At 39.1% G+C, this 24,948-nt stretch overlaps 1 protein-coding gene across 1 annotated transcript in view; it reads right to left on the reverse strand.

Annotated features, from left to right (window-relative positions):
- Positions 1–24,948, reverse strand: part of sipa1l1 (signal-induced proliferation-associated 1 like 1) — a 123,156-nt gene that overhangs the window by 14,046 nt on the left and 84,162 nt on the right. The window contains exons 7-15 of the mRNA XM_088925535.1: positions 24,383–24,486; positions 23,672–23,829; positions 13,529–14,108; positions 11,522–11,796; positions 10,689–10,976; positions 10,216–10,371; positions 8,006–8,196; positions 3,887–3,993; positions 3,022–3,458 (exon numbers count right to left, since the gene is read on the reverse strand). Of these exons, the coding sequence (XP_088781661.1) occupies positions 3,022–3,458; positions 3,887–3,993; positions 8,006–8,196; positions 10,216–10,371; positions 10,689–10,976; positions 11,522–11,796; positions 13,529–14,108; positions 23,672–23,829; positions 24,383–24,486 (2,296 nt within the window). The remainder of the gene's footprint in view (positions 1–3,021; positions 3,459–3,886; positions 3,994–8,005; positions 8,197–10,215; positions 10,372–10,688; positions 10,977–11,521; positions 11,797–13,528; positions 14,109–23,671; positions 23,830–24,382; positions 24,487–24,948) is intronic.

Consider the following 24,948-nt stretch of genomic DNA (forward strand, 5'->3'; position numbering starts at 1 on the left):
ATGAAGATCCTTTTCCCCCCAATGAGTTCAATCCTCCAATTACCTCAGAATATAAGACTAGTCTTACTCATCTAAACATGGCCTTACCAGAATTTCCTAGCAGTGAGAAAATCAATGACAATGAGAGCACTCTAGCTGCCATGAAGCAGTGATGGCCAATGAAATCCACAGGCCAACAAGTTTCATTGTTCTCTAGAATATCACAACTGTTAAGAATTTGGGAAGAAAATCAATAAACTGATCAAATAAAGCTTGAGGTCTACTGTAGATTCCAAGGGCCTGATGAGGCTGCTAAATGACTGCTAAAAGGATAGTCCTCAAGTGTCCAGCAGTTTCTGATTTTGACTTCATTTGTGCTTCCCATTTTTTGTTAATTTCTAGAGACCTTTGCTGTTTTTTGCACCAAAAAAAGTTTAAGGAGCAGTTAGAAACTTTGTATGTATGTAGTTAGAAACTTTTTAACTGTAGCCACCCTTGAAGTTGCCCTTCTTGCCATCTTCAGGTTTCAAACAAGCATAAAAGTTTGCACATACGGTGAACAGCTCTTCTCATACACTGCACCTATAGCACTGTTATTGCTACTTCAATCATTTTTGTGTTCTGTGTTCACACAGAATGTGACTGTACAACATTACGCTTGGAATGTCTGGTGAATGGGGTTGTGTGGAGAAAAAGGGTTAATCTCCAAAAACGTACTCTTATTCTAAGCATGCTCTGAATACACCTTAGACTTCTCATTTTGAAACAGCAGACAAAGTATAAACAATGCTAAATTATACATACTGTATACACACAAAAAAAGACTCATCAAAGGGAGTATTTGAAATAGTTGAGGGAATGTCTGTCTCTGGATTTGAAAGCACATATTAAAGCAGAAAAGAAGCTGTTATCCCACAGACGAAAACAAACCAAAAGCATTTAGAAGCATTTCTCCTTCAGATTTCCAGATGGAAAGCAATGATACCCATCTTTTGAAGAAAGTAACTGACAGGGACGGGCTCTCCTTTCTTAAACACGCTTGTGAGTTGCTAAGTGAGTTGAAATTTAATTTCTTCAAACATGACAGGACAGTAAAAAAAACCTGATTCATTTACCATTAAAATGTTCCTATTTCATTTACAGAGGCGTATTTACCTGCACCTGTGCAGCCGCACAGAGAAAAAAAAAACGATATTGAAAGCTCTTAGAAACTGACAGCAAGCTGTGTACAAGAAAGGTTCAGCCCTCAGCAGGGTCCAAGTGCTCCAATTATACAGTGCTGCATATAGTGCATTAACATTAGCATTCCAATCATCTCCTAGCTGGGTAGAGCGCGGTGACTGACATTTCAGCACAGAATGATGAATGCACATTAATATGTAGCCCCCTCTGTCACTGGAAAGAAAATAGCCTGTGTGGCAGGATGTATCTGCAGCAGGAGAGGTGGAGCTACAGCAGGCAGTAATCACAGCAGCAGTTTGAAACGTCGTAGTTAAAGTCTCAACGCAATGCAAAGATAAAAAAAAGAATAACAAAACTTTTAGAATCGGAAACAACTTTGGCATAAAAATAATTGGAACCTTGCGATCTGAAGGTATTTTTTCGAAGCAGCATGTTCTTTCACTTCATCCCTGCTGATTTACAGTCGACGGCCTTTTCTCATTACATCTGGAAGGGAGATAGGCTGCGACAGCGAGGGAGGGAGAGGGCTGTTGTGAGCCGAAGAATAAAGACAATACGGGGGTGCTGGGAGTGGAAGCACAGAGATACTGCAGGGGATTTGGGTCAGTTATGTAACTGCACAACTGGGATATCCAATTCCTTTACACACTCAAGAAACAAAAGAATCGAATGGGAGGTGCACCATCACAGTATATCTGTGAAGTGTGAAATCCATAGAAAGGGCCTTTTAAACTATACAAGAAAATAATTGCCAATAACTCAGTTGAAAGGTCAGTGTTGCATAAGTCTATTTACCACCACTGCTGGGAGTTACCTTGTAATGGGAGTCATGACTCTCAGTTCTCTTAACACAACAGAGTGAGCTCTCACCTGCTGAGCCCCTACTAAACATGAGAATGGACTATTGCATGACTGCAGTGAACCAAACTACAGCTGCATGATGCAAACCCTACAGCTTAACGATGGGAAAGGGAAAGGTAAAATTATGAGAGAAAAATACCTGAAATTAAATTAGAATTTAGCTTGAGTATTCGAGAGCTCTAAAATGTGTAGCATCGGTCAGTGGGGTACTGTATATGCGGGTCCTACACAGGCTTTACAGTCAGCACATACTGAATTTGCACAAAAATCCTACTTTCAATTGCCTAAAAAGAACATCTTAATTTTGAAATGAAGTGCTTTATGCAGTGAACGAAAGCAATGAGAGAAAAAGAACAACAAGGACAAATGCTCACTGATGTCAGTCCAAAAAATGTGATTTGTTTTTCTGTTTATAACAGTTTGGATCATCTACACTTAGTCAAAGCTTGAAGAAAAGAAAGGAGCCATGCTTAGTGAGACAGAGCAGTCCTTTTCAAAAGAAAAAAAAATAAAAAAGACAATGAGTGTAACCTTGTTAGTTTTCAAGTTATTCTACCTCTGCAGAGGCAAGGGAGAGCACAAATACAGAAATAATTTTCCATATGAATGTGTGCTTACAGTTTGGATTGCTTGGCATCAAATGTACTAGAAACCTGAGTGGCTAAATTCGATCATGCATTTATGTGTTTCCAGTAACTACTGTAGCAGACAGCTCCAGTTTTCTAAAAAAAAAATCTCTGTCTTTATCTAAAGGTTCTAGCATGCTAACATATACTGTATTTGGAGACCTAGAAACCGTGCAAAATTTACCAGTGCCTAAATGGGAAACATATGTCTCGATGTTTATTGCAAACCAATACTAACAGAGTTTACTGCAGAAAAGAAAACCCTTTGTCTCTCAAATTGTCAGATATCTGGAGCTGGAAGTCCAGTTGAACTGGATGGAACTTGTCTTATTCAGGGCAACAAAAAAGACCGTTCTGTGCTGCTGTGCAGTACCTGGAATGTGACGCCACATCGCTGAGGCTGTAGGTGCTGTTGTCCCGTACCAAAGGGTATGAGGAAGGGCTCTTCGTAGGCCCTTCGGTGGCACTGCCAGGAGGAACAGGGGACTCCGCGGCTGGGGGGGATCTTTCCAGTACCCTCCGGCCCCCCTCCACTGGGCTCTGCCATGGGGAGCCGGTCTTCTCTTTGGCACCCGGAGCCCCAGTGGTGAGAAGGGACACGGCACTGCCGTGGCTGGCGCCGTACGAGGTGGTGTCGATCCCGCTGTCTGCCGACGCGCCCTGCAGGTAGCCCCCGAAGCCGTTGAGCTCCGCGTCTGGCCTCTCGCCTGCCCCGCCTCCGATCTCGTACCACTTCTCATCACTGTGAGCACTGGAGGCGTTGCTAGACAGAGTGTTGCTGCTGGAGTGGCTAGAGTATGGAGCTTCTGGCTGTACAGCACAACGGAACAGATGGGGACGTGAGTCAAACAAAAGATGTCGAAAATGGTTTGGGAGGGTGAGTGTCGAATTCAATTGCTCAAGGATAAAAGTCGTGTTTCTGATTAAATCTGACCAAACCATACCCAATTGTTCAAATATCTGAAAAGCCTGAACAATAGATTAGCCACTATAGAAAAAAAAACAGAACATGCAACTAAATGTACAGTACAACTCTGAAATGTAACAGGTACATAAGCCTTCCACATAATTTTAAAGCTTTTGCAGTTATAAAAATAAATAAAAATAAAATTGAGGTTTGTCATATATCATAAAGTGAGGTTTATAATGTACCTTAAAAGAACACCAATGGGTTTATATGCTAGTGTACCTTGTACATTAAAAGGAGAAATGTGCTTGTTTTAGACCAATAGGCTTACCTGGCTGTTTTTGTTAGGAGAGAGGTGGATGACCTGCTCCTGTCGCTGGATACGTGGAGCACTAGATGGATCACGATAAGGGGGCCCAGACTTAGTGGCTGTGGACTCTGAAACACACAGGACCTCAGGGTTAGAACAGAGACAAGCTCATATAAAATCAGTGCCACCACCTAATTTCCAATACACATCAGCTTTAGTCTTAGGAATGACCTGAAAGGCTGTCAAGGGTCATTTCTTTAACATGAAAACAACATATTTTTCACAAAATTGTAAAAAGTATAAAGAAGAAAATGCTCATTTACTGTGAATTTCCTCTGTATATTTTTAAGATTTGATCTAATAAAAGCTCACTATGATGAAAGCAAGGTGAAGGACAGGAGCCATTGTTATTTATATTTGATGACTTTACATAACTATGATTTAATTGCATTAAGTGAGTTTTGATTACATTATTAAAAATCTATATAACTGCATACATTTCGGGGTTTTTTTGCCATTGGGATGTTGCATGCCTCACCAGTTGATCATCAATGCTATCTTCTTATAATGTTCTTTTAGAATAATTATTTTAATTAAGGTTTTGTAGGGTATGTATAGGCCCTTATTCTGCTGCAAGGTCACTGTGTTATGCAATGCAATGTGAAAAGAAATCATCTGAAGTCTGCAGTTTGTGAAATACTGCGCCTAAGTTCAAAAGCATGGAGGGCTTCTCCAGGTTTAATATTAAAAATAAACTAAACAAACGAGTTCAGAGAGAAAGACTCAAAGCAATATAACCTCAAATAGTAGGCTGCAGAGCAACAAAAATCAGATGTCTTGGTCTTAGCATGGAGATCTGGGGTAAACAAACACTCTTCCTATATTACTGTTACATCACAGACAAACCGCCTCTACCTGGAGACCCAAAATACTCCTCATGACACCCGACTCTCTTCAGCAGGGACCTAATCTGTCATTCAAACAAAATGAGATGATAGCCCAGGCTTAAATCCGGGATAAGGAGTAGAAAGAGGCCAAAGGAATTATTTATCTTTGGCTGACAAAAGTTTTATGGAACTATTGTCAACTTTAGTGTTTTAAAGCAACAATTTGGAGGAGTATATTAGTCACAATTACTATAAGCATACTGTATAAGCAAAATACTATTACCCAAAAACCATGAATGTACTGATTTTTTGTAATTTACAGATTTTACCATAGTATGCAATACAAATTACATTTTTCATAATCCCTTCTCATTTATAAAGAATAGATAAGTGTTTCTATAATGGAATATGATAATCAACAGTGAAATGCAAATTAGCAGACACTACTATATAGGGAACAGGAATGGGGAAGTACTTTTAAAAAAGAGAACAGGGGGCATGTTGAAAACATTTTAGAATTTTTGTTAGATATTTCTGCTTCACTTGACACTACTGACCACAGGGGTTTAAGTCATATCCAGCCTTGTGCTGGGTCTTTCTTGTGAAGTTTGTTTATATTGGATGGGCTTGTTTCTTATCTTTAAACTCTAAGCCCATCTGTCTCAGTGGGCGAGTATAATTCCGAGAGGGATACTGTGTAGTGTCAGTGCTCCTCAATGTTCTATCATTGACCCTCTTCTTGTTCAGGCACTTAAGGAATCCATAACCAAACGTCAACCCTACCCAGTCGCATTGATGTTCTATCACCAGCTACCTTTAGGGGAATCTTGATAAAAACCAGCTAACAGCAGCTCGCAGATTCAAAGCCACATTCTCCTAAAAGAAGGGTCATATGCACTCTGGGGGACACCTTAACACCTTAAACCTCTCAGAATCACTCCATGAAGATAATGAAACTGTAATGAAAAAAGGCTCCTTTATCCTTCTTTTTATGGTATATTTCTTATTAACCTTAAGATTCCAAACTACCACTATCTGGAGTACCATTTACCTTGTTAACACCTGTTCAGAACATCTGAGTACACCTAGAGACGCAGTAATTCAGAACAAAAGAAATAAGTATTTTCAGCTTCTTGTTAACAAGAGAGGAATTTTAACTAGTGGAGCTATTTGCCAGGAGATTTCATAATTCCATGCTCCACAGTGGCATGAACAAATTAATGATCTGTAAAAGTCAATTTATGACTTCACTGAGGTTTTTTTCCGATTCCGTGATGGAACAAAGCAAAGCTTTGTTTTAAAAAACTAAGCACAAACAGTATACAAGGAGGAAAAATAATTTACTGAGGACAAAATCAGTACAAAGCACATCTGTTCAGAGAGCAGTGGTTAAAAAACCCACATAAAACATGAAATGACACATAAAATAGACAGAGAGAGAGGCGGTCAGCTTATAAAAACCCAAAACTAAAGTGAAAAAAAGGAAAAGTCTAGTCTTAAATGTCTTATTTGAAGGAGTTTGGAAAAAGCTGGAGAAAAACTGAAAAGAAAAATGTGGAATGAAATGAAACACTGGAAACGGATGGGAACACCCACTTTATAAAATATAAAATGAAAAAAGTGAAATGACTGGAAAGCAGGGAACTCCACCCTGAAGGTAAGCAGGACAGACCGAGGGGGATAAGAAGTGATATTCCCAGACTCCACATATTCCAGATCTAGCTGTAAAAGGCCATAAGAAACAAAGCAAAAATAGATTTTATATTGATACTGCATTATGGTCTACTACCTACCATGTGCGATCCTACTACCATCAAGAAAGAGCATTCACAACCTTCATCAGCATCTATCCTGCCTTCCTATTAAAGTTTTGACTTCAAACACAAGATCATTAAACACACAAGAAGAAGCTTTTGTGATGATCATTTTACCACACTGATGTTTGTGCAGATTTGGCTGTATTAATGTGCTAGAAACAAAAAACACTAGAGGCAGGGAAAAGAACACTAGGAAATTAGGTGTTAAATTTAGACACTTTAATTGTGTAATTTTCTCAGTTTAAAATGCAAAAAAAAACAAAATGAGTCCGATTGTTGCGGATGTACGCTTTCACAGAACGGGTGAGGGGGGTGAGAAGGTTGCTAAGGAAACCTGTAAAAACACGGATCTAAGGAATGAAGGATTCATGAAAGGCATGTGACGCAAAGTTAGTGCGCAGCGGGAGAGGGAGGAGGGGAGGTGGGGGGGTTCAAAGTTGATTTTATTCTAACAATAGAGTCAGCAGGGGATTCTGCCACTTTTCCCTACACAATGTTACCCCCATGCAGAATAATAGCAGGATTCCAACACTCAACAGATGGCTCTGAAAACAAAGCTTGGTATTATCTTCCAAACCAGATGCAAGGACCCGCAAGAGCCTCCAATTAACTATGTTAATTGCTAAAGCAGTCAGCATGACAAGAACATTTCTAACAGTATTCTAACTTTCCTAACCAATTGTGAGCGGTTTTCTGAAATTCAAGGTTGAAAAGCAAAGAATGGTCTAAAATAAGCCATGAAATAAACACAAACTACAAAACTGAAAATGACTTGAAACAGCTGTACGTGATGATCTGGAGAAGCATTAGAACTTTTTGTTGGTTTCTGTATTGTTGAACTTGTTGGGCACAGAACACTCAGCAAGAGTTTGGCATACAGTATCTGTTGGCACTTCTCAGATATTAGGGCAGGCACTGCATGAAAAGAATTTCAGGCACGTAATTACTTTGAATACATAAAGGAATTAAATTATTATGCAGTCAAACAATGTACAACCGACTAAAACGACAACAGAAATCTGGAGTCACAATAAATAATGGAAGGTATCTGCAGAGGCCAAATTGCATTTTGAGGTATGATTCACCGGGCTCATGCTGCGGAGGATGTATATGAAGTACTTGACAAAGGCCAGTCCTAGCACCTTCATTTCTATTTAAAACATTCTGTACTGTAGCACCTGGACCAGGCAGCATGTACCAGAAGGCACTACACTAATGGAACACTCACACACAGATCTGATAAGCAGCTGTGTGTGGGAGTGAGACACCTTAAATTAAATCTATCCCTTCTTATTATAGGAGGCATAATTAATGGTGCATTACGTATACACTCGCGTCTTCTTGATGATCAAATGACTGTCAGTACTAGCAGAACCAGTGGCCATGAACAATTCACCTGCCTAAAGACTTTTTCCAAACCACAGACACTGTCTCACCTGTTGGCACTCTGTCTGCAGCAGTCCCAGTGCCACCTGCCTCTTCAGTCCTCTGCCAGTTCGGGGTGCTCTTGCCACTGCTGCCCGTCTCCACGGTGCTCTGCCGATCCACCGAAAGAGGGGAGTGCCGGCTGCCACCAAACCTGTCAGGGAGCAGGAGTGAAATGGTGCACCTGTCTTCACGGGTTCCACTATTTCCAAAGGAGGAAAAAAGCAACTACAGTTCACTCCAAACATATTGGGGCAGCAAGGTCAACACTCCTACTTATGTTTTAATCATTCAACTTGTTTTTGTGATCATAAGGTTGCTATGAATGCATATACAATAAATGTTTTATTTTGGGGGCAATTCCGGGAATACATTTAATCATATTAGAACAAAATCATACTTTTTTTATGTTGAACCTGGTTGTTAGATTGAGTGTAAAAGTCAGTATTTGGTTGCAAACCCATTTAAATCAATAACTGCATGAAGTTTGCCAACCCCTGGGTTCAGCAAACTCTTTTTTTGTAACTGTTTCAGATGCTTTGCTGCTGCCACTTTGTGTTCTTTGACAATGACTTCTTTTGGGTCATTGTCATGCTACACTGGGAATCACCGCCCAAAGAATATGAAAGCATTTTTGTCTATACAAGCTGACAAAATATTCTGTCAAGTTCAAATTCATTCTGCTGCTCAATAAAGATGGGTGAGCCAGTTCCAGGGTCGGGCACTTCACAAATGAAGTGGTGTTCTTTGGAGCTCTTGCAATTCCTTTCTTTGTCCATGCATTAACCTCTCTATCTCTTGGGATATCTTTGTACCTCTGAGCAAAATCAGAGGCCTAATGGAGGTAATACAAAGGTCTGGATACACAAGACCACCTCTGGGAATCATGAAGACAAGGTCAAAAAGTAATGTGTCCTGGTTCTGACATGGCAATCAATGAGCAGCTTGTCCCATTCTGAAAGACACCTCAGTAATATACATATATAATGTAAATGAATTCCTATATAGAGCCTTTCATACACAGGCATCTCAGAATGCTTTAGCAAAATTAAAATATAGTGGAAATCCAATGCAACTACTGTACATCCTTTGCTTTCAAAGTTTAAAGTGTACCCAGGAAATCAAGCAGAAGAGGCAAGACTGAAAACTAGATGAAATGATGTATTAATAAAGAATGCAACATCTTATATTTAGAAAGGTAGATGACTAAATAAAAGGCATTTTAACAAAGTCATTAATAATTTGTAGCCTGCTCTCACGAACATAGGTCTTTTCTCAGTGAGGACATTTTTTGTATTACATAATTCTAAACAGAATTTGTTTAAAGAAGGCACAGTCAGCACTAGCATCTTCATTCATTTTATAGATGTCTCCTTATAAAGTCAAGACATTTACATAAACAAATTTGCCAAATTAACCTCAAAGAGACTTGCAGTCACACACCTTTAAAACCAGAACAGTGGAAGGAGTCAATGCAATGCAACAGTTTTGCACTTTTGTTTATTTTCTTTAACTACAATGTGTGCAACAGGAACAAACACTGGACATTCCTGTGGTTTATCAATGTCACAGGAGTTTGCTGAAGTTCTCTGTCTTCCCCCCCCCCCAAACAGTTCTAAATCCCTACTGCTTTTGTAGTTCTTTTTTTGTTTTGCTTTTCAAGTGAATGCAATAAAAATGTCTGGTTTCTTGTTAAGTGAGTGTTTTTAAACAGACACAATGCAATTCCAAGTTCTGGGAAAGAAAGAAATAAAAAATAAAAGGCTAACTAGATTCTGTTCCCAGACATTCTGAGAACAGAAGAAATCAACACAATAGTTTGACTTTTCCCCATATAATTTTGTTAAGACACTGTTCCTTTTGATCTGCTTTTGCCAATTCATAATTTATTTCACTTTATGACCTGAGCAAAATGCAATGCTTTTTTTCTCATGGTAACACTTCAATGTTTCCTTGAATGGAATGAGTTGAAGAATTATATAAGATGTAATTATAACAAATAAATGACAAGTAGGGAACCTTACCTAAGGCTTTTACTGTGGACTAGGTTGCACAGAACTTAAAAGCTAATATTTTAATTCTAAAAGGTTGTCCTTCAAGTATTTATGAAATAAATTCTGAAATTGAAATGGAAAAGACTGCAGCAGAATAGCATGTTTCACGGCAAGGTTCCAGAATGAAAACTGCACAGCAGAACAGATCAAGCCTGCGAGGACCTTACCCTTCAGGCATGGATTTCTGACGCCAGTGTGAGCTGCCTCCTGAGCCAGTATCACTGGAGTAGGAGAGGCTGCTGGGAGAAGTCCTGTTGTGCTGTGCGCGACTCATCACAATTGAGGACACCAGAGCATAGTTACTCTCGGAACCAGGAGAGAACCTAAGTTCAAACAAAAAGGAGATCTGTCCTTTTCTGCATTTAACATGCATTTATCCGCATCTACAATGAACAGAACGGTGATGATGTTCAAAACAATTAGATGGCCCACAGATTTATTGCAGGCCTTCACCGTTATTATGTGCCATACCATTAAATGGGTTTGTAATGGCACCCAGGCTTAGACCATATGACTAAAATATTTGTAAATTCCCACTTCAAAAGCGGCAATGCACGTGCCAAACTCCTCTTTGTATCTTCAAATCCAATCTTGAGAACCTACAGTATAACCACCAGTGCTACAGTCGCACCTCAGGTACCTTTTGGGGTCGAGTGGGCGCCCATCACTAGACACGCTCCGAGGGATGATGCCAGCTCTTTCTGGCCTGTCTGGAGGCTGGGCCTTGCCCATGCTGCCCCCGAGAGAGACAGCCCGGCTGGGTGTGCCCGCATGGCTCTGTGGGGATGAGGTGAGGGACTGCTGAGGGCTGGAGGCTGTGCGCTGCCACTTGTTGTTGTTCCGGAAAGGGAACTTGTACTCATAGGGCACCCCCTCGTTATTGGCCTTGTACTCCACCACTGGCATCCGGTACATCTCAGAGCAGCCTCTGCAAGGTTTAATGATTCGGGAAGCTTGAGAAAAACATTTTGAAGACTGGAACAAAAAGTTAATTTTCCATTTCTTTTAAGAATAAAGAGTAAAGGTTGCCAAAAAAGCTCTCACTAGACTGAAGCCAGTATTTACATACTAACAAGAGTACGCTGTACAGTGCCAAAAAGCTAAAATGCATTAGTCAGCTTTAAAAACAAAATTTTATATCTCCCTCTGCCCTTCTTTAATTCAAAGTTCAAGATAATGAGCCATATTTTTTACATTCTGTAAGTTTCCTTGCGTAAAAAATCAAATCCTAGCTTTCTAAGATAACATGCATGAGCACAGAAGCACAGAATTCATCATCTTGATAGTGCGGGCCTTTGCTGGATCCTAATATACGCTTAAATTAATTAAACATATCTGTTGATCTATGGAAAGAGGAAAAAAAAGGCAGCAAAAACTTTTTTTGCAGACATTTGTAACTACATTTGTATTTAATATTTGTATTAAAATCGATCTAGATCTGCTGGAAGAGGAGGTATTTGCCTCTCAGCGTACCTGCGGGGAGTGGCATCATCATGTGGCGGGATGATGACCACCTTCACGGTCACCGATGTCCTCAACAGGTCGATCATCTGCTCGTGAGACAGCGTGGCCACCGCAACCTTGCAGATCTCCACCAGCCGGCTGCCCTGGCGCAGCCCGGCCTGCCACGCATACCCGTAGGGCTCAACTTCGGCCACGATGCCCTCATAGTTCACATGGAAGCCCAACTGACCAAGCCCATTGCGCCGCAGCGTCATCTCCGTGGTCTCACACCCTTTTGTCAGGAACTGAAACCAAAGCGTTTGTTTAAGGCAGGGTCTGTAAACGAGCTGAATGAAATACTCTAGGCCAGAATTAATATCTAGCTCAAGTGTCAGGCAGTCAGAATCAGTACTTCAAAATTGGATGTGATCTCCTGCACCAAATAAAGTCCAAGACCTAGTTACTATATTGAGAGAGAAAAAAATGCTGGATAAACAGGATAAACTTCATGAAGTCCTCCAGTGATTTTACTGTCACTCACCATTTTGCTGACAAAGGAAACCAAGCTGGTGCATGCTATGCATAATTGTGTAGACGCTGTCAAGAAACCTACTAGAGTCCTGGCCAAGAATTAATGAGACATTAAATGACTGCTGATCACTCCCCAGGGTATCAGTGCTTTCTGGGCATCAGAAATAATGAAAGAAATCTAGAATATGGGAGAATTTACAGATTGTATAAAAAATGAGCAATTTCACATTTTTATAAATGTATTTTTTCACAAATGATCCATGTTTTGTGCCACAACAAATGTCAAAATGTCAATGAATTGTCAGGCATATCAGCTTACGATATAACAAGAAAAGTCACAAAACAATAATGACAGTTTGGATTTTTTTTAATATTTAACATGTGACTTGCACCCCAGAGTCCATTACCCACTGCAGTCAGCAAGTTCTTAAGTCTGTAAACTTCTCAAAAAAGCAACTTCTTAAGTCTGTAAAACAGTGAGGGAAGCCATAAGGAAAGCACTTGTAGTAAGTGCTCCTCATAGCCAAGAACTGCATACAACTGAAGGAAAAAATAAAAGGGTTTAGAAGCAAGGCAAAGAGTGCAACACTGCTCTTGCCTGTGATATGAGACAGAATGCTAACACCACTGCATTTGTCACTGGGATTGTGGAATTCCTGTTTGCTTTTAAAAATCTAGAACTGTCTCACAACTGATTAACCAGCTCAAGAGGAATGTCAACCCAATGGATTTGTCAGTCTGTCCATAATGAACAGTGATACATGAGAACACAAATGGAAACTGTGTGGAAGTGCACAAAACAGACAACGGGAGGACTTATTTATTTCAAGACCATTAACCATTCTAAAAGAGAGGATTAGGGGACCAAACGGACTAGATGGACCCAAAGTGCCAGGAGCACTATTATTAAGAACTGGAGTAAAAAGGTCTTACAACACCATAAGTCACATGGGTCTTATTAACTTTCAAGGCATTGACTGAAGACTTTCCTGCAAGATTTAACAACAAACATACAAACATTTTCATCAACTCTTTGTGTAATTCAGAATGGAACTATCCCCAAAGGACTGTGACACTGATGAAATATAAAAATCAATTTTTATAGTTAAGATCAGTTAGTGCTGTGCATTTGAAAGAAAAAACCTAACTAAAGGCTACATAAAAGTATTTTATGTAGCTGTAGCATAATAGAACTAAGTAAAAACAGACTATTATCTACCTGTTTAAGGTTCATGACCCCAGGTTATAAAAAGGTAGTCATAGCAGGAACCCAGCATTTGTAATGTTTAAATACAGTAATTCTACCCCCAGACACTACAAACAGAGGCCCTCTGTTGTTCTGAAAATTATCCAATTCAGAAAATAATAGCTTACGGTTACATTTTATATATCTGATGACAGTTTAAATGGAAGGGCACTCTAACTTCATTTGAAGAGGCACATTTTTTCTTCAGCCTTTTGAAATATATGTACTGTATACTGTACTCAGAGAGATGAAATACCTACCTCCAGGCGCTTGATGACCTCTCTGAAGTCCTCGGTGTTATTGTTCACTGAACGCAGAGAGATGCACTCCCCTCTCTCGTAGAACACCTTCAGGGAGGCGGGGCTGCTCAGGGTCCAGCCGATAACGTCACGCACAGAGCAGTTGAAGACCACGCTCTTCGCCTCCTGGTCGATGAGAACCATGAACTCGTTGGAGATGGCCAGTAGGCAGTCCAGCTCCGAGCCACAGCTGTAGTCTTCGGCATGTACCGGCCAGGAGATGGACCCTGAGCTGCGCAGCTCAGCCCCACTGTACGGGCGACTCTTCTCCTTGCGCTTGGACGCCAGAGAGATGAAGGGGAACTTGCCCGAGGGGTCGATGGGGGTACTCGTGACATGCCGTTCAGCCAGGTCCCTCAGGTACTCCTGGCGTGTGCGCGTAGCCATGGCCCTGAATTTTTCCGACTTGTGTGCAGCGTTTTCCGCGTTGATGACCTTAGCTAACAGGAAGTCCCGGAACACAGTCGATTTGGGAAAGGTCACGTTCTTAGGGATTGGAGGCCCAAAGGAAGGCACATCTCGGGACCGAGCAACAGCCACACTGCAAGACAGAAGGACACGCTTAATCCCAAAGAAAGCTGCGGCACTATTTTATAATCAGTTTCATTAACTTTGTCACCAATTATTTTCTTCTGTTAATGCTCTGCTGTTTGTAATCACCAAATATTAACCAGCTAAGCTTACTGCTACAATTTTCAGCAGCACAAGAGAGATGAAAGCAATACACACCAGCCATGCAAAATGTGTACTGCATGGCCATTGTGTAATTTTCAGTTCTGAATGAAAAAAGCATACAGCACAGCTAAGGCATCAAAAAAGGACTGATGCAGCTACTGATCATAAATCTGCAAAACCCAAAGTAACTGGCACGCCACAGTGGTCACTGTTGCACAACAAAAACCTCCCGACGGCACTTACGTAATTCTGTGCTAGCATCTGAGCAGTCTCTATCCTAATCAGGTAATGAAAACAAATCAGTCTGAACCAGCAATATTTAGACTACAAAGTGCAACAAGTATCCTGAATACAGGAGTTTACATGCTTACCTTCAAAATAACTCCTCCAGCAGAATTTTAAAAAACATTTCAGAACAGTCACTTATAAAAATACCCATTGTGAATTGTAAAAGGGCACAACTTCAGAATTTATTTTGCTTTGGGAAATTCTGAAGTTTGAAACCGTACAACCCTTGGTATATCAGTGCCATGTATAAGTTCTAAAAAAACACATGGACACAACTACACAGACACCTTAAGCAAGAACTTGTTTCAAAAACACTCCTCTACAGGGTATGCTCTAACAAAATTGGAATGCCACAAAATGGCAGATGATGACATCATAGTATATCACACAAACTGTATCTGCAGCTAATATATTGTGCCTAAGACAATAGCAGGGGAAGCCAACAGGCATTTTCGAATTTTATAGATATATCAAATGCAGCTAAATCGTTATCAAATGTACTTAATGCCACTGTTATTACATACCTAAGACAAATAACCATTATGACCAATTCAAGTGGGCTGTGTTTGGATAAAATCAACAAAAAGACCCTGATGGTGTCCTGCACCAGGGCTTGTAATGTCTCTAGACCATATTAGTAGGATTTAATGTTCACCCCAAGTGAAGACTTTTACCAGTGAATTACCTCTGGAAACCAAATAAGGAGGATTATGTAAAGATATACTGCAACAAAAAAAACTAAATATTTCCTTTGAACATTTACCAACTACTGTTTTGATGACACCTATGACAACTTACATTTAATAAAAGGGAATTACAAATTGCATACTGGCAGTAAGATAAAACTAGGAAATTTATAACCAAGAATGTGAATGTTTTTTTTTTTGCTTTTGTATACATCTTTAATGGTATACAATATCCAAGCAGATAAAAAAATCTGCTTTCAGAATATTTTGATTTTTCTTTTTACCATCCCATACCCTTAAGGTCTTTCCTAAATTACAATTTACACAAAGAGGATTCAAATGGGGGCTGATTGGGATAAAACAACATTCTTTTTTAATAATGTGAAACACGCTATTGTGCTGCCTTAACTTTCCCCTTATTTCATGTTTGTGGTATTCCTCCTTTAATATTTACAAGGTTTGCCGCCTCAACAAAGGTACCGCTACATTACTGCATATAAAATTTGGTCACATGGAGTGAGTTTGCCCCCCCACACACCCACACAGGCTTCCTTTCATTAATCTGCTGGAACGGACATCTAAAGCTTCCTGTATTGTCTGGTATGCAAAGAACCCAGTGCTGGATCTGTGGAGGGAAGGAATGAAATCCAGTTTGTTTTGACAATGTTTCTGGAAAAAAAAAACGGGCTTCAAACTCGTCAAAGAGACAGGGGAAAACAGCGATCCAATCCAGAGACCCCAGACCAGAAGGGTTTAACTCTCTAAAGGTAGCTTTGGTTACACAGCCCTGAAAGACATGAATACTGCTACCTCCTAAACCAGGAGGAAAGCCAAAGCCCTGCTCATGCAGAATAAATAAAAAAAGCATGAGAAAGTAGAAACACTTTCGTCCAACACAGCACGGTAGCTTTTAGTTGGGTACCCCACAGAGGAGTTGCAGGAGAATGTCAATGAATGGCAGGAACCTTCATAGTAAAGCCCACTTATTTAACAAATAAAACAAGAGACTGCATCATTCTAAAAAAGTGTCATCACTGTGTGGCAGACGATTCCTTTGTATCAGTTTATATCTGACTGTAGGAGAGAAATTCCCTTCTGCAAACAACTGAAAACCCTGAGAGTTGAAAAGATGCAGGCACTGAATTTAAAGAAAAGTTACTGTTATTTTGACTTAAGTTTTTCACAACCAGTACCAATTAAATTGTTTTGGTTCATCTGTTTGATTTGTTGTATTTCATTAACATGTCACATCATGGAAAAATTAGTTACAACTCAACCCCCTAGAACACGCGTTTGGCAGTAAGACTACAAAATAATCAATATGGATTTAGAAATGGTAGGTCATGCTACAAATTCTCTGAACAATCAACAGCAGTAATGGAACAAACAAATAGACCATATTTATAGTTTGTTTGAATTTTCGGAAGGCTATTGCTCAAGTTCCTTATAAAAGAACCAGATTAGGTACAACTAATGAGTGAATTCTCACAATGCCGTGGTGTGAAATCAGAAGAATTTAGACCACTGATTTTTCCACATTTATATCATACAGATTATAATCAAGTTCACAGATTATAAAATACAAACTACTGAATAAATATAAAATTGGAAACACAGAGCTTGAAACTCAGTATTTATGAAAAATATTTTTATGTAGATATATTTATATTTAAGACTGGAACAAAAACACAAAAGGCAAACAAAATGTTAGGATACACTGTTAACAGCAGATTTTAATTAGAATACAAACAGCAGAACCTCATTCAGAATACTATGCACAACTCTGGTCATCACCTCACTTAAATAATCTGGAATATTCTCAATAATATTCTAGAATTACATAAATAATCGGGAAGCAGTTTAGATATATTCCCAGGCTTGTAGGTATGTTATGTCCTAAATGAATAGGCTAAATTAAAAGAAAATGTTTAGTCTTAAACAGAGAAAACTGTGAGGGAACATGACTCAAGCAAAGCATTAAAAAATCTGAAATACCCCCAATAAAAATTACTAAAGGGAAAAGACAAAAGCATATTTTAATAAATACTCTTTCATATATACTGCATATACTGTACAAGTACTGTTTAGCATTTCTGATATTTTGCTTAATTGCTTCAAGCAATTGAGTTAATGCTGACCTTTGACCCTCTGGTCTTAACATGGCCTCTAAATTAGCTCAAGAGGCCTGTATGATGAGGCTACCGAATGGGGAAGCAACATAAACTCTTCTATTTCAATCCACTCCAATTCCTTAATTAATTAACCTATGTTAATCAAACAGTGCTCAATTGAGTAATTAAAGTATTAGAGAGAGTTCTAAAACAGCATGGATTGGAAGATCCAAGGCTGCACACATCTAGTTGAGTAGTAAGGACTTGTATGTCCCTGAGGGATAACACTGAGTATCTAAAAAAAAGCTGCAAAGTGAACTACATTCAAGCTCTTGTCTACAAATCTGAAAGGCTGCTGAATAAAACCACTGCCCACAAGTTGTCTTTAGATTACTGTCCAACACGTCTCAAAATAAGCAGAAATGCCAGCAGCCCCATTTAAATCCACTGACATTTGGCTATATTAGATTCCACTGCTGAGATGAATGCATATACCACATATTCCGCACTTGGCTACGACAGGTTATAATTATTTACAATCACAGAGTGCAGCGGTCAAACCCGTTCCACTTAGGAAGCCCTGTTCCCTTTCAGATGCCAGTTTCCCATGGAGCTCTACTGCTGTGGTGACAAGTGCAGAGAACAGAGATGTACTTGTACCTAGACAGAGGTAAGGTTCTTTGGTGAAGAACTGGGCGAAAGAAAAAAAAACTCTGCAAGGCTTTGGAACATGGCACGTCACTTGTCAACACAATCCAGACACCAGCTCCTCTGGGGAAAGGTGCAGTTGGCAGGAAACAAGGCCGCAGGCTGGCAGTTTCACTCAATACGGTGATTTTGTCTGCAATAGGTTTTTGTCTCTTTAAAATGCCACACGGTGCACTTAGCCAGGGAACAAGGCTCCCCAGGGGAACAATTAGACTAGTGCGTAATAAACCTGATTAGCAATTAGCATCCCCATTAGCTTGATGTTCTTAAGCAAAAGAAAGAACAATGGTGCTAGAAGTGACAGTCTGCCTTGTTTGCTGCTACTTCATGATTACAAAGCTTCCCTTTTTCTGTAGGGCTTAGAAAAAAAATGACATTTTAATTTGCTCTACTTCCATTTCTACTTGGTGAATTTCAAAGACTCTTCTATAAAGTAGACAAAAAAAAACATCTGCTAAATGAGTTTGAAGATGGTCTTTTATCGCCGTCAGGGAAATTTCCCTATTAATGAAGAGAGATTTGCTTCCACAATAATTCGACCCTTTATGACTATATTTTTTCCCCCCCAAACAAGCCTCCTAAAACAAAAACTCCTGTATCTAAGAAATCTAGATCTGCCTCCACAACCACATAATTCATTTAACTCCCCTTTACCAACCATCCAATCAGTTAAGGAAAATTATTTGGACAAAATAATTAGTATCTTCTTTATTATTAAAGGCATAGTATTGCAAAAACTACTACTGTAAACTGAAGAGAAATTACTCATTTTACTAAAAAGATTCTTCAAAGGAAACCAACACAATGTGACTTATAATAAAGGCAGGAAACTGAACACTGCAACCTTCCTCTTAGTGTCTAAAAAGGTCTTTAAAAAACAAAATAAATCATTATTTCTTTGCATTGCCATTGTTATTAAGTTCTTAAGTTCTGCATGATAACAGCTTAACTTTCACCTTAGCAAGAATTTTATTGGTGTAAATCTGACATTGCACACAAATCTTTATTTGTTTTTCAAACTACAAAATCCAACAAAAAAATTACATTTCAAACTGTAGAATATAAGTTAAGTAAACTAAAGCCATGCCAATATCATAGCCTATGAGGTTTATCCGAGGTGTAAATGTTGTTTGTGAAATTGTCACAATAAAATACAACTTGGTGTTAAAGAGCACAAAGAAACATTTTCATACACAGGAACAATACAAATCCTGAATTGTCAAACTATATCAGAAAGTCAGGAGTGCTATACCTACCCCACGTCTATCAGTTACAAATCCTGCGTAAAGTATATTCCATCCTAGGGAATGCTTAACACCATTAGATTAATGAATCATTTTCACTCACCTCAGAATGCAGTTACAGATTTCCCAATTTAAAAACAAACAGGTTTAAGTTTAAGGTTTAAGAACAAGATGATTCTTGTTCATATGTCTATGTTCTGCTGTTTTCTTTTTGTTGTCTGCTGTGAAACAAATTGCCCCCTTGGGGATAATAAAGACCCTCTCTCTCAAACTCAGAAATATTTTAAACCACCATGTACATGCATACATTTAAATACTGAGCAGACTGACTGAGTAGGACTGCTTGGATAACATTTTGAGCTTAAACTGCCAAAAAGCATTAAGCAAACATCTATATAAACTGCCATTAAAAAGGACACGATTTTAATTAACACAAGAAAAGAAAATAACTACCACGCCCTGCTTGAGCTTCTGGTGGCTATCACCACGATTTATGGCTGCCTTTCCATCGAAAACACTGCAGAGTGAGACATTTAGCACAAAAAACCTTTACAGTAATCCAGAGACACTAGGAAACTAGGAACTGTGAAGGACCGAGCACATCCTGAAGGACAGAGAATCACCACACTGGCCTGGGACCATCACATCAGTCTGTGTAATCATTTTAGACTGTAGAAGCTACAGCATGAAAAACTGCAGGAAGAAATAACCTGAGTATCAGTACAGTGACCGCAGTGTGCCTTGTGAATAAAAATGAAGCGCTTGAAGGCTATTATGACATAAGAGGTGGACAGCTTGCTTACTTCCTTTATTTTCCCAGACGGGAACTTTGTTTTGCAGGGGGACAAAAAGATGGACACAAGACATAATACTTTTAACACAACATGAATCTATTAAAAAAAATAAACAGTCTAACATAAAATACATAAGAAGTTGGAGCATCAGTTAGCAAAACAGATACTTAAAATACATACAGGTACATGATGAAAATAAAATATATCAATCAATTACTTGCGCAAACTGAGCAGCCGTAGGAATAAAAGAGAACATCGTTCTATTGCACTTTAATCTAGGTAGTCTAATCAACACCCTGATGCAAAAAGCTCAAACTTACTGTGCAAGGGGCGGTCATGGCAGTCAGTGCTTATATGGCCTTCCACACTATTATATAGATGTCAGCCAGCTGTAGCTGTTGTGCAGCAAAATTTCTACTGGCTACCTTCACTATCCTCACTCTGATTTCATGACAAGTACTCAAGTTACCGAAAAGCAGGCTACCAGTGAATGTTAAAACAGATTTAATCAAAGTTTATTAGAATAAAGTCATTGTACTACACTCAATTAAAAGAGCAGAGTCTTCTCAAGAAGAACAATTGCTGACAGCTCTTCTTACATATTGCATCTGTATTTTCCTCAATGGTTAACTTGTCATTCAACGGTTAACGAGGCATTTCAACAACAGAGCCAAGATATTTGTAACTGCTGAAAATTTCATGCTCCTAAATGACTGTTGGTTTGACAACTGGTGGTTGCTTTCTATAATCAACAGATTATAGTTGTTAGACCATTCAACAAAATAATCCGACAGAGTCCTATAGTCAGTGTCTACATCTTGGAGGAGATAATGACAGCGGCATCATCAACTTTAATGAAGTTAAATGGTCCAAACCACTGTATGTACAGTTGTATGCAAAAGTTTGGGCATCCCTGGCCAAATTACACATTTTGTTGATTTTCTAAGTGAAAAGAAGTTAACACCACCTCTGCAGCGAACAAACTTAAACTTGACATATCTCTGCTAATTTTAATGCACAGTTACTATTTATTTGCTGAATTTAACAGATTGAAAAAAATAAAATAGTAAATGTGGCAAGTACAAAAGTTTGGGCCCCGTATCAGTCAGTACTTAGTAACACCCCCTTTGGCAGAAATCACAGCCTCCAAATGTTTCTTGTAGCCAGCTAACAGTCTTTCTATTCTTGCTTTGGAATTTTTTCCCACTAGTTTTCCCACTATATTTCTAGTTCAGAAATATTCTTAGGTCATCTTGCGTGCACTGCATGTTTGAGATCTACCCATAGATTTTCAGTAATATTAAAGTCTGGGGACTGTAAAGGGCATTCCAAAACCTTAATCTTTTGTTTCTTGAAGTAGTTCATGCTTGATTTTGAGGTATGTTTTGGATCATTGTCTTGTTGTAATATGTAACCTCTTTTCAGCTTCAGTTTCTTCACTGACTGTGGGACATTAGCTTCCAGGATTTGTTGATACTTAATAGAATCCATTCTTCCCTCTACCCACACAATATTTCCAGTGCCATTGGCTGCCACACAACCCCAAAGCATAATAGATCCACCCCAATGCTTGACAGTTGGCAAGGTTTTCTTTTCTTCAAATGCTTCTCCTTTTTTTCTCCAAACGTACCTTTGATGATTGTAGCCAAAGAGTTCAATTATGACTTTATCGGACCACAGCACTTGGTTCCAAAATGCCTCTGGCTTACCCAAGTGTTGTGTTGCATACTTCAGACATTGACTTTTGTAATGAGATCGCAGGTAAGGTTTCCATCTGATGACTCTTCCATGCAGGTCATGTTTGTGCAAGCAACACTGCACAGTGGACCGGTGCACCACTACTCCTGTGCCAGCTGAACCTTTCTGCAGGTCCTTTGCAGTGATATGGGAGTTTTGTTTTGGATTCCTGACCAGTCTAAGAGCAGTTCTATTGGATATTTTTCTTGGTTTTCCAGATTGTGTTCACTTAAACAGCTCCCCTTAACTTCCATGACATTTCTGAGAGTGAAAATTACAAGCAGGAAGCGTTTAGATATCTTTTTATAGCCTTCCACTGCTTTGTAAGAGTCAATTATCTTTATTTTCTGATCCTCAGTCAGCTGCTTAGAGGAGCCCATGGTTGTTGAGTGTAAGCACAACACCCTGAGAGGTTTGAAGAGTCAGAGAATTTATGAAGCTCTAGAATTGTCATCACCTGACTTAGATCAAGGCCTAACGAGTCAATTAAGTTCTGAGACCTTACAAAAAAAATAACACTAGTGGATCAACTGGAAGGGTGCCCAAACTTTTTCACATGCCACATTTACTATTTTATTTTTTTCAATATGTTAAATTTAGCAAATAAGCAGTAACTGTGCATTAATATTTGCAGAAATATGTCAAGTTTAAGTTTGCTCGCTGCAGAGGTTATGTTAACTTCTTTTCACTTAGAAAATTAAAACCAAACTTTTGCATAAAACTGTATAAAGAATGTACAGGATGGAGGATAGCAGAAGGATTGCACACAAACCAGATGGAGGAATCAAACCGCCCTGACATAGAAACACCTCTCTGACAGCAGGTGAGAGAGGTGATATGTTTAAGTACCAATGACTGTAGCTTTGCCCATGACAGGCCTAGTGGAAAATGCCATGATGACCATTATGCTGACTGTTGCTTTGATGAAGCCAACCAGTGGGGTAGATGAAATGCAATCATGTGAGAAGGTGCACCTTTAATACCAGAAAACCTCTGATAGAGACTGAGGGCAACCTTACAGCACAGAGGTACAGGGACAAAGTCAGTTTGTTTCTTTTCCTACCTGCCAATACTTAAGTATTTCTTAATAGGGCAATGCAAGTCCACAATCAGTGCCAGGATTACAACGACAAGACCTCAGGAGAACAATGCTGAGGTCTTAATTCTTAAGCTAGCTTCAATACAATATCCATGGAATCAACTTGCCCTCATCACCAACAGGAGACATCTGTGAATGGCAAATCCTTACCAGCCGGCTGCAGCTGCACAATAAGAGTGGCAGAATATTCCACAGCAGTCTCTCCAATGGATAATTAAGTCACTGTTGCAAGACCGTGTTAATGTTCAGGAAAAGTCATATCTTAAATTACCTTTGTAATGTTTTTATTTTGACAGTGTATCACACTTCAATCTAAAATTCTCTGAGCTTCATTTTTTCACAATTTCAGTGATTTTGATATCTAAATTTAAAACATTTGATTAACTATATTAGGTCTGAATGTTTCAGTTAAATACAGACATTATTTTTCAAATGGTGATTCCATTTAATAAAAAACAGACATCCGGCAGGCCACTAAAACTCAAACCCTACAAAACCCACTATTTAATAATGATTCCCAACCCTTTCATCAAAGCTGTTATCCTGGTTTCTTTATAACCAGGATACAACAGAACATTTCTAATACTATTGCATAACTAAAAATCTGAATTTACAGTCAAGTGAAATTTGTATTTTCAACTATTGGGAAAACTTCAAAATGGCACAACCTGTTGCCTACGCACATTATTTATAAAATAGTAGCTGGACTGTGCTAAAATGAACCCAGAATTCAACCTCGTGCTCCACGGTGCTATGCTTTACCTGTAGCAGGTGTTGTCTGAGCAGGGGTTGTGTACCCGGACGATTACAAAGACGTGCTGAAAATGGGAACGGATGTTCTTGGGGGTGAAGGGTTGGGCCCCAGGTTCCTGAAACACGATGGTCACGATGTCGTTCCCGATGTGACGTTTCCTCAGCAGCTGCAAGACCAGGAAACCTGTAGCGGGTGCTTGTGTAGGGAGACTTTTTCAAATGGTACTCTGAGCACTTCTTCAGAAACCTTAAACCCACTTCATTTACAGATGGTGCTGCCTTGTCATTCTAAACCCAAACTGAGGTTACATTATACTGAGTAAATTATTACTAAGCAAATTACTGTATATAAATGTCTCTGTTGTGCAGAGACACGGTGTGAAAATAAAAAATCTAACTACTGCAAGCAAGATCTAGCTTATGTAGAAAAGCAATTCTAGTTAAATGCATTTCTCCCTAACTTAAAAGACTTTACATGCAAAGGAAAACCTCACTGCAAGTATTCTAACAAACAAAAGATGGGACTGGGAGGAAATAAAGGAGTGGACTGCAGTTACACATTGTCTACAAACAAGTTGAATGCTTTTTCCCTTTTAACTGAAACTCACTGAAAAAAAAAAACTACATTCTTGATCCTTGCCTGTGAAACATCCCTGAGTATTCAAGTACACTTAGGCCTGATATGTGAAATACTACTAAATAAATGGGGTGTAATGTTACCTGCTGTTTATTGTTGGGCGTATAGGGCAGCATGGTGGACACATGGAACATGATCTCATAGTCTTTATATGTCGTGTAGAGAGAGTGGGTCCCAGTGGAATCCGCTGTAATTAAGCAAGACAGGAGTTTCAATTCCACTTTATCACCACTAATGCTGGTATTTTTACATCTTCTGCACTTCTTTATCTCTCTTTGATTCTCAAAGAGAATAATCTCACCACCCCATTTCCTACCTCAAATTCCAAAACACCAACAGGTCAATGGCACTATACTTATAATCTATAATTACAATCAGAGTCATTGCTAAAACTCATTTTTTGCTATAAACAGAGTAGTGGATCATGCTTGACAACTGTAGCACCAGTAAATACATTATTGCATTAGGAAGAGCTGCACTTTCAACTGTGTGCAATGAAAGGGCATTTGTTCAGTAAAGCCGCTTGTAACAAACAGCAGCAAAGAAAAACAAGTATCCAAAAGACACTTGTTTCTGTGATTCTATAGAAAGTGTTAAATTTCTGACTCCATGATTCAATAAACCATTGAGAGTGTGTCAAACAGAGAAT

Source organism: Atractosteus spatula, chromosome 9 (assembly GCF_055471065.1).
Source record: "Atractosteus spatula isolate fAtrSpa1 chromosome 9, fAtrSpa1.hap1, whole genome shotgun sequence".
NCBI lineage: Eukaryota > Metazoa > Chordata > Actinopteri > Semionotiformes > Lepisosteidae > Atractosteus > Atractosteus spatula.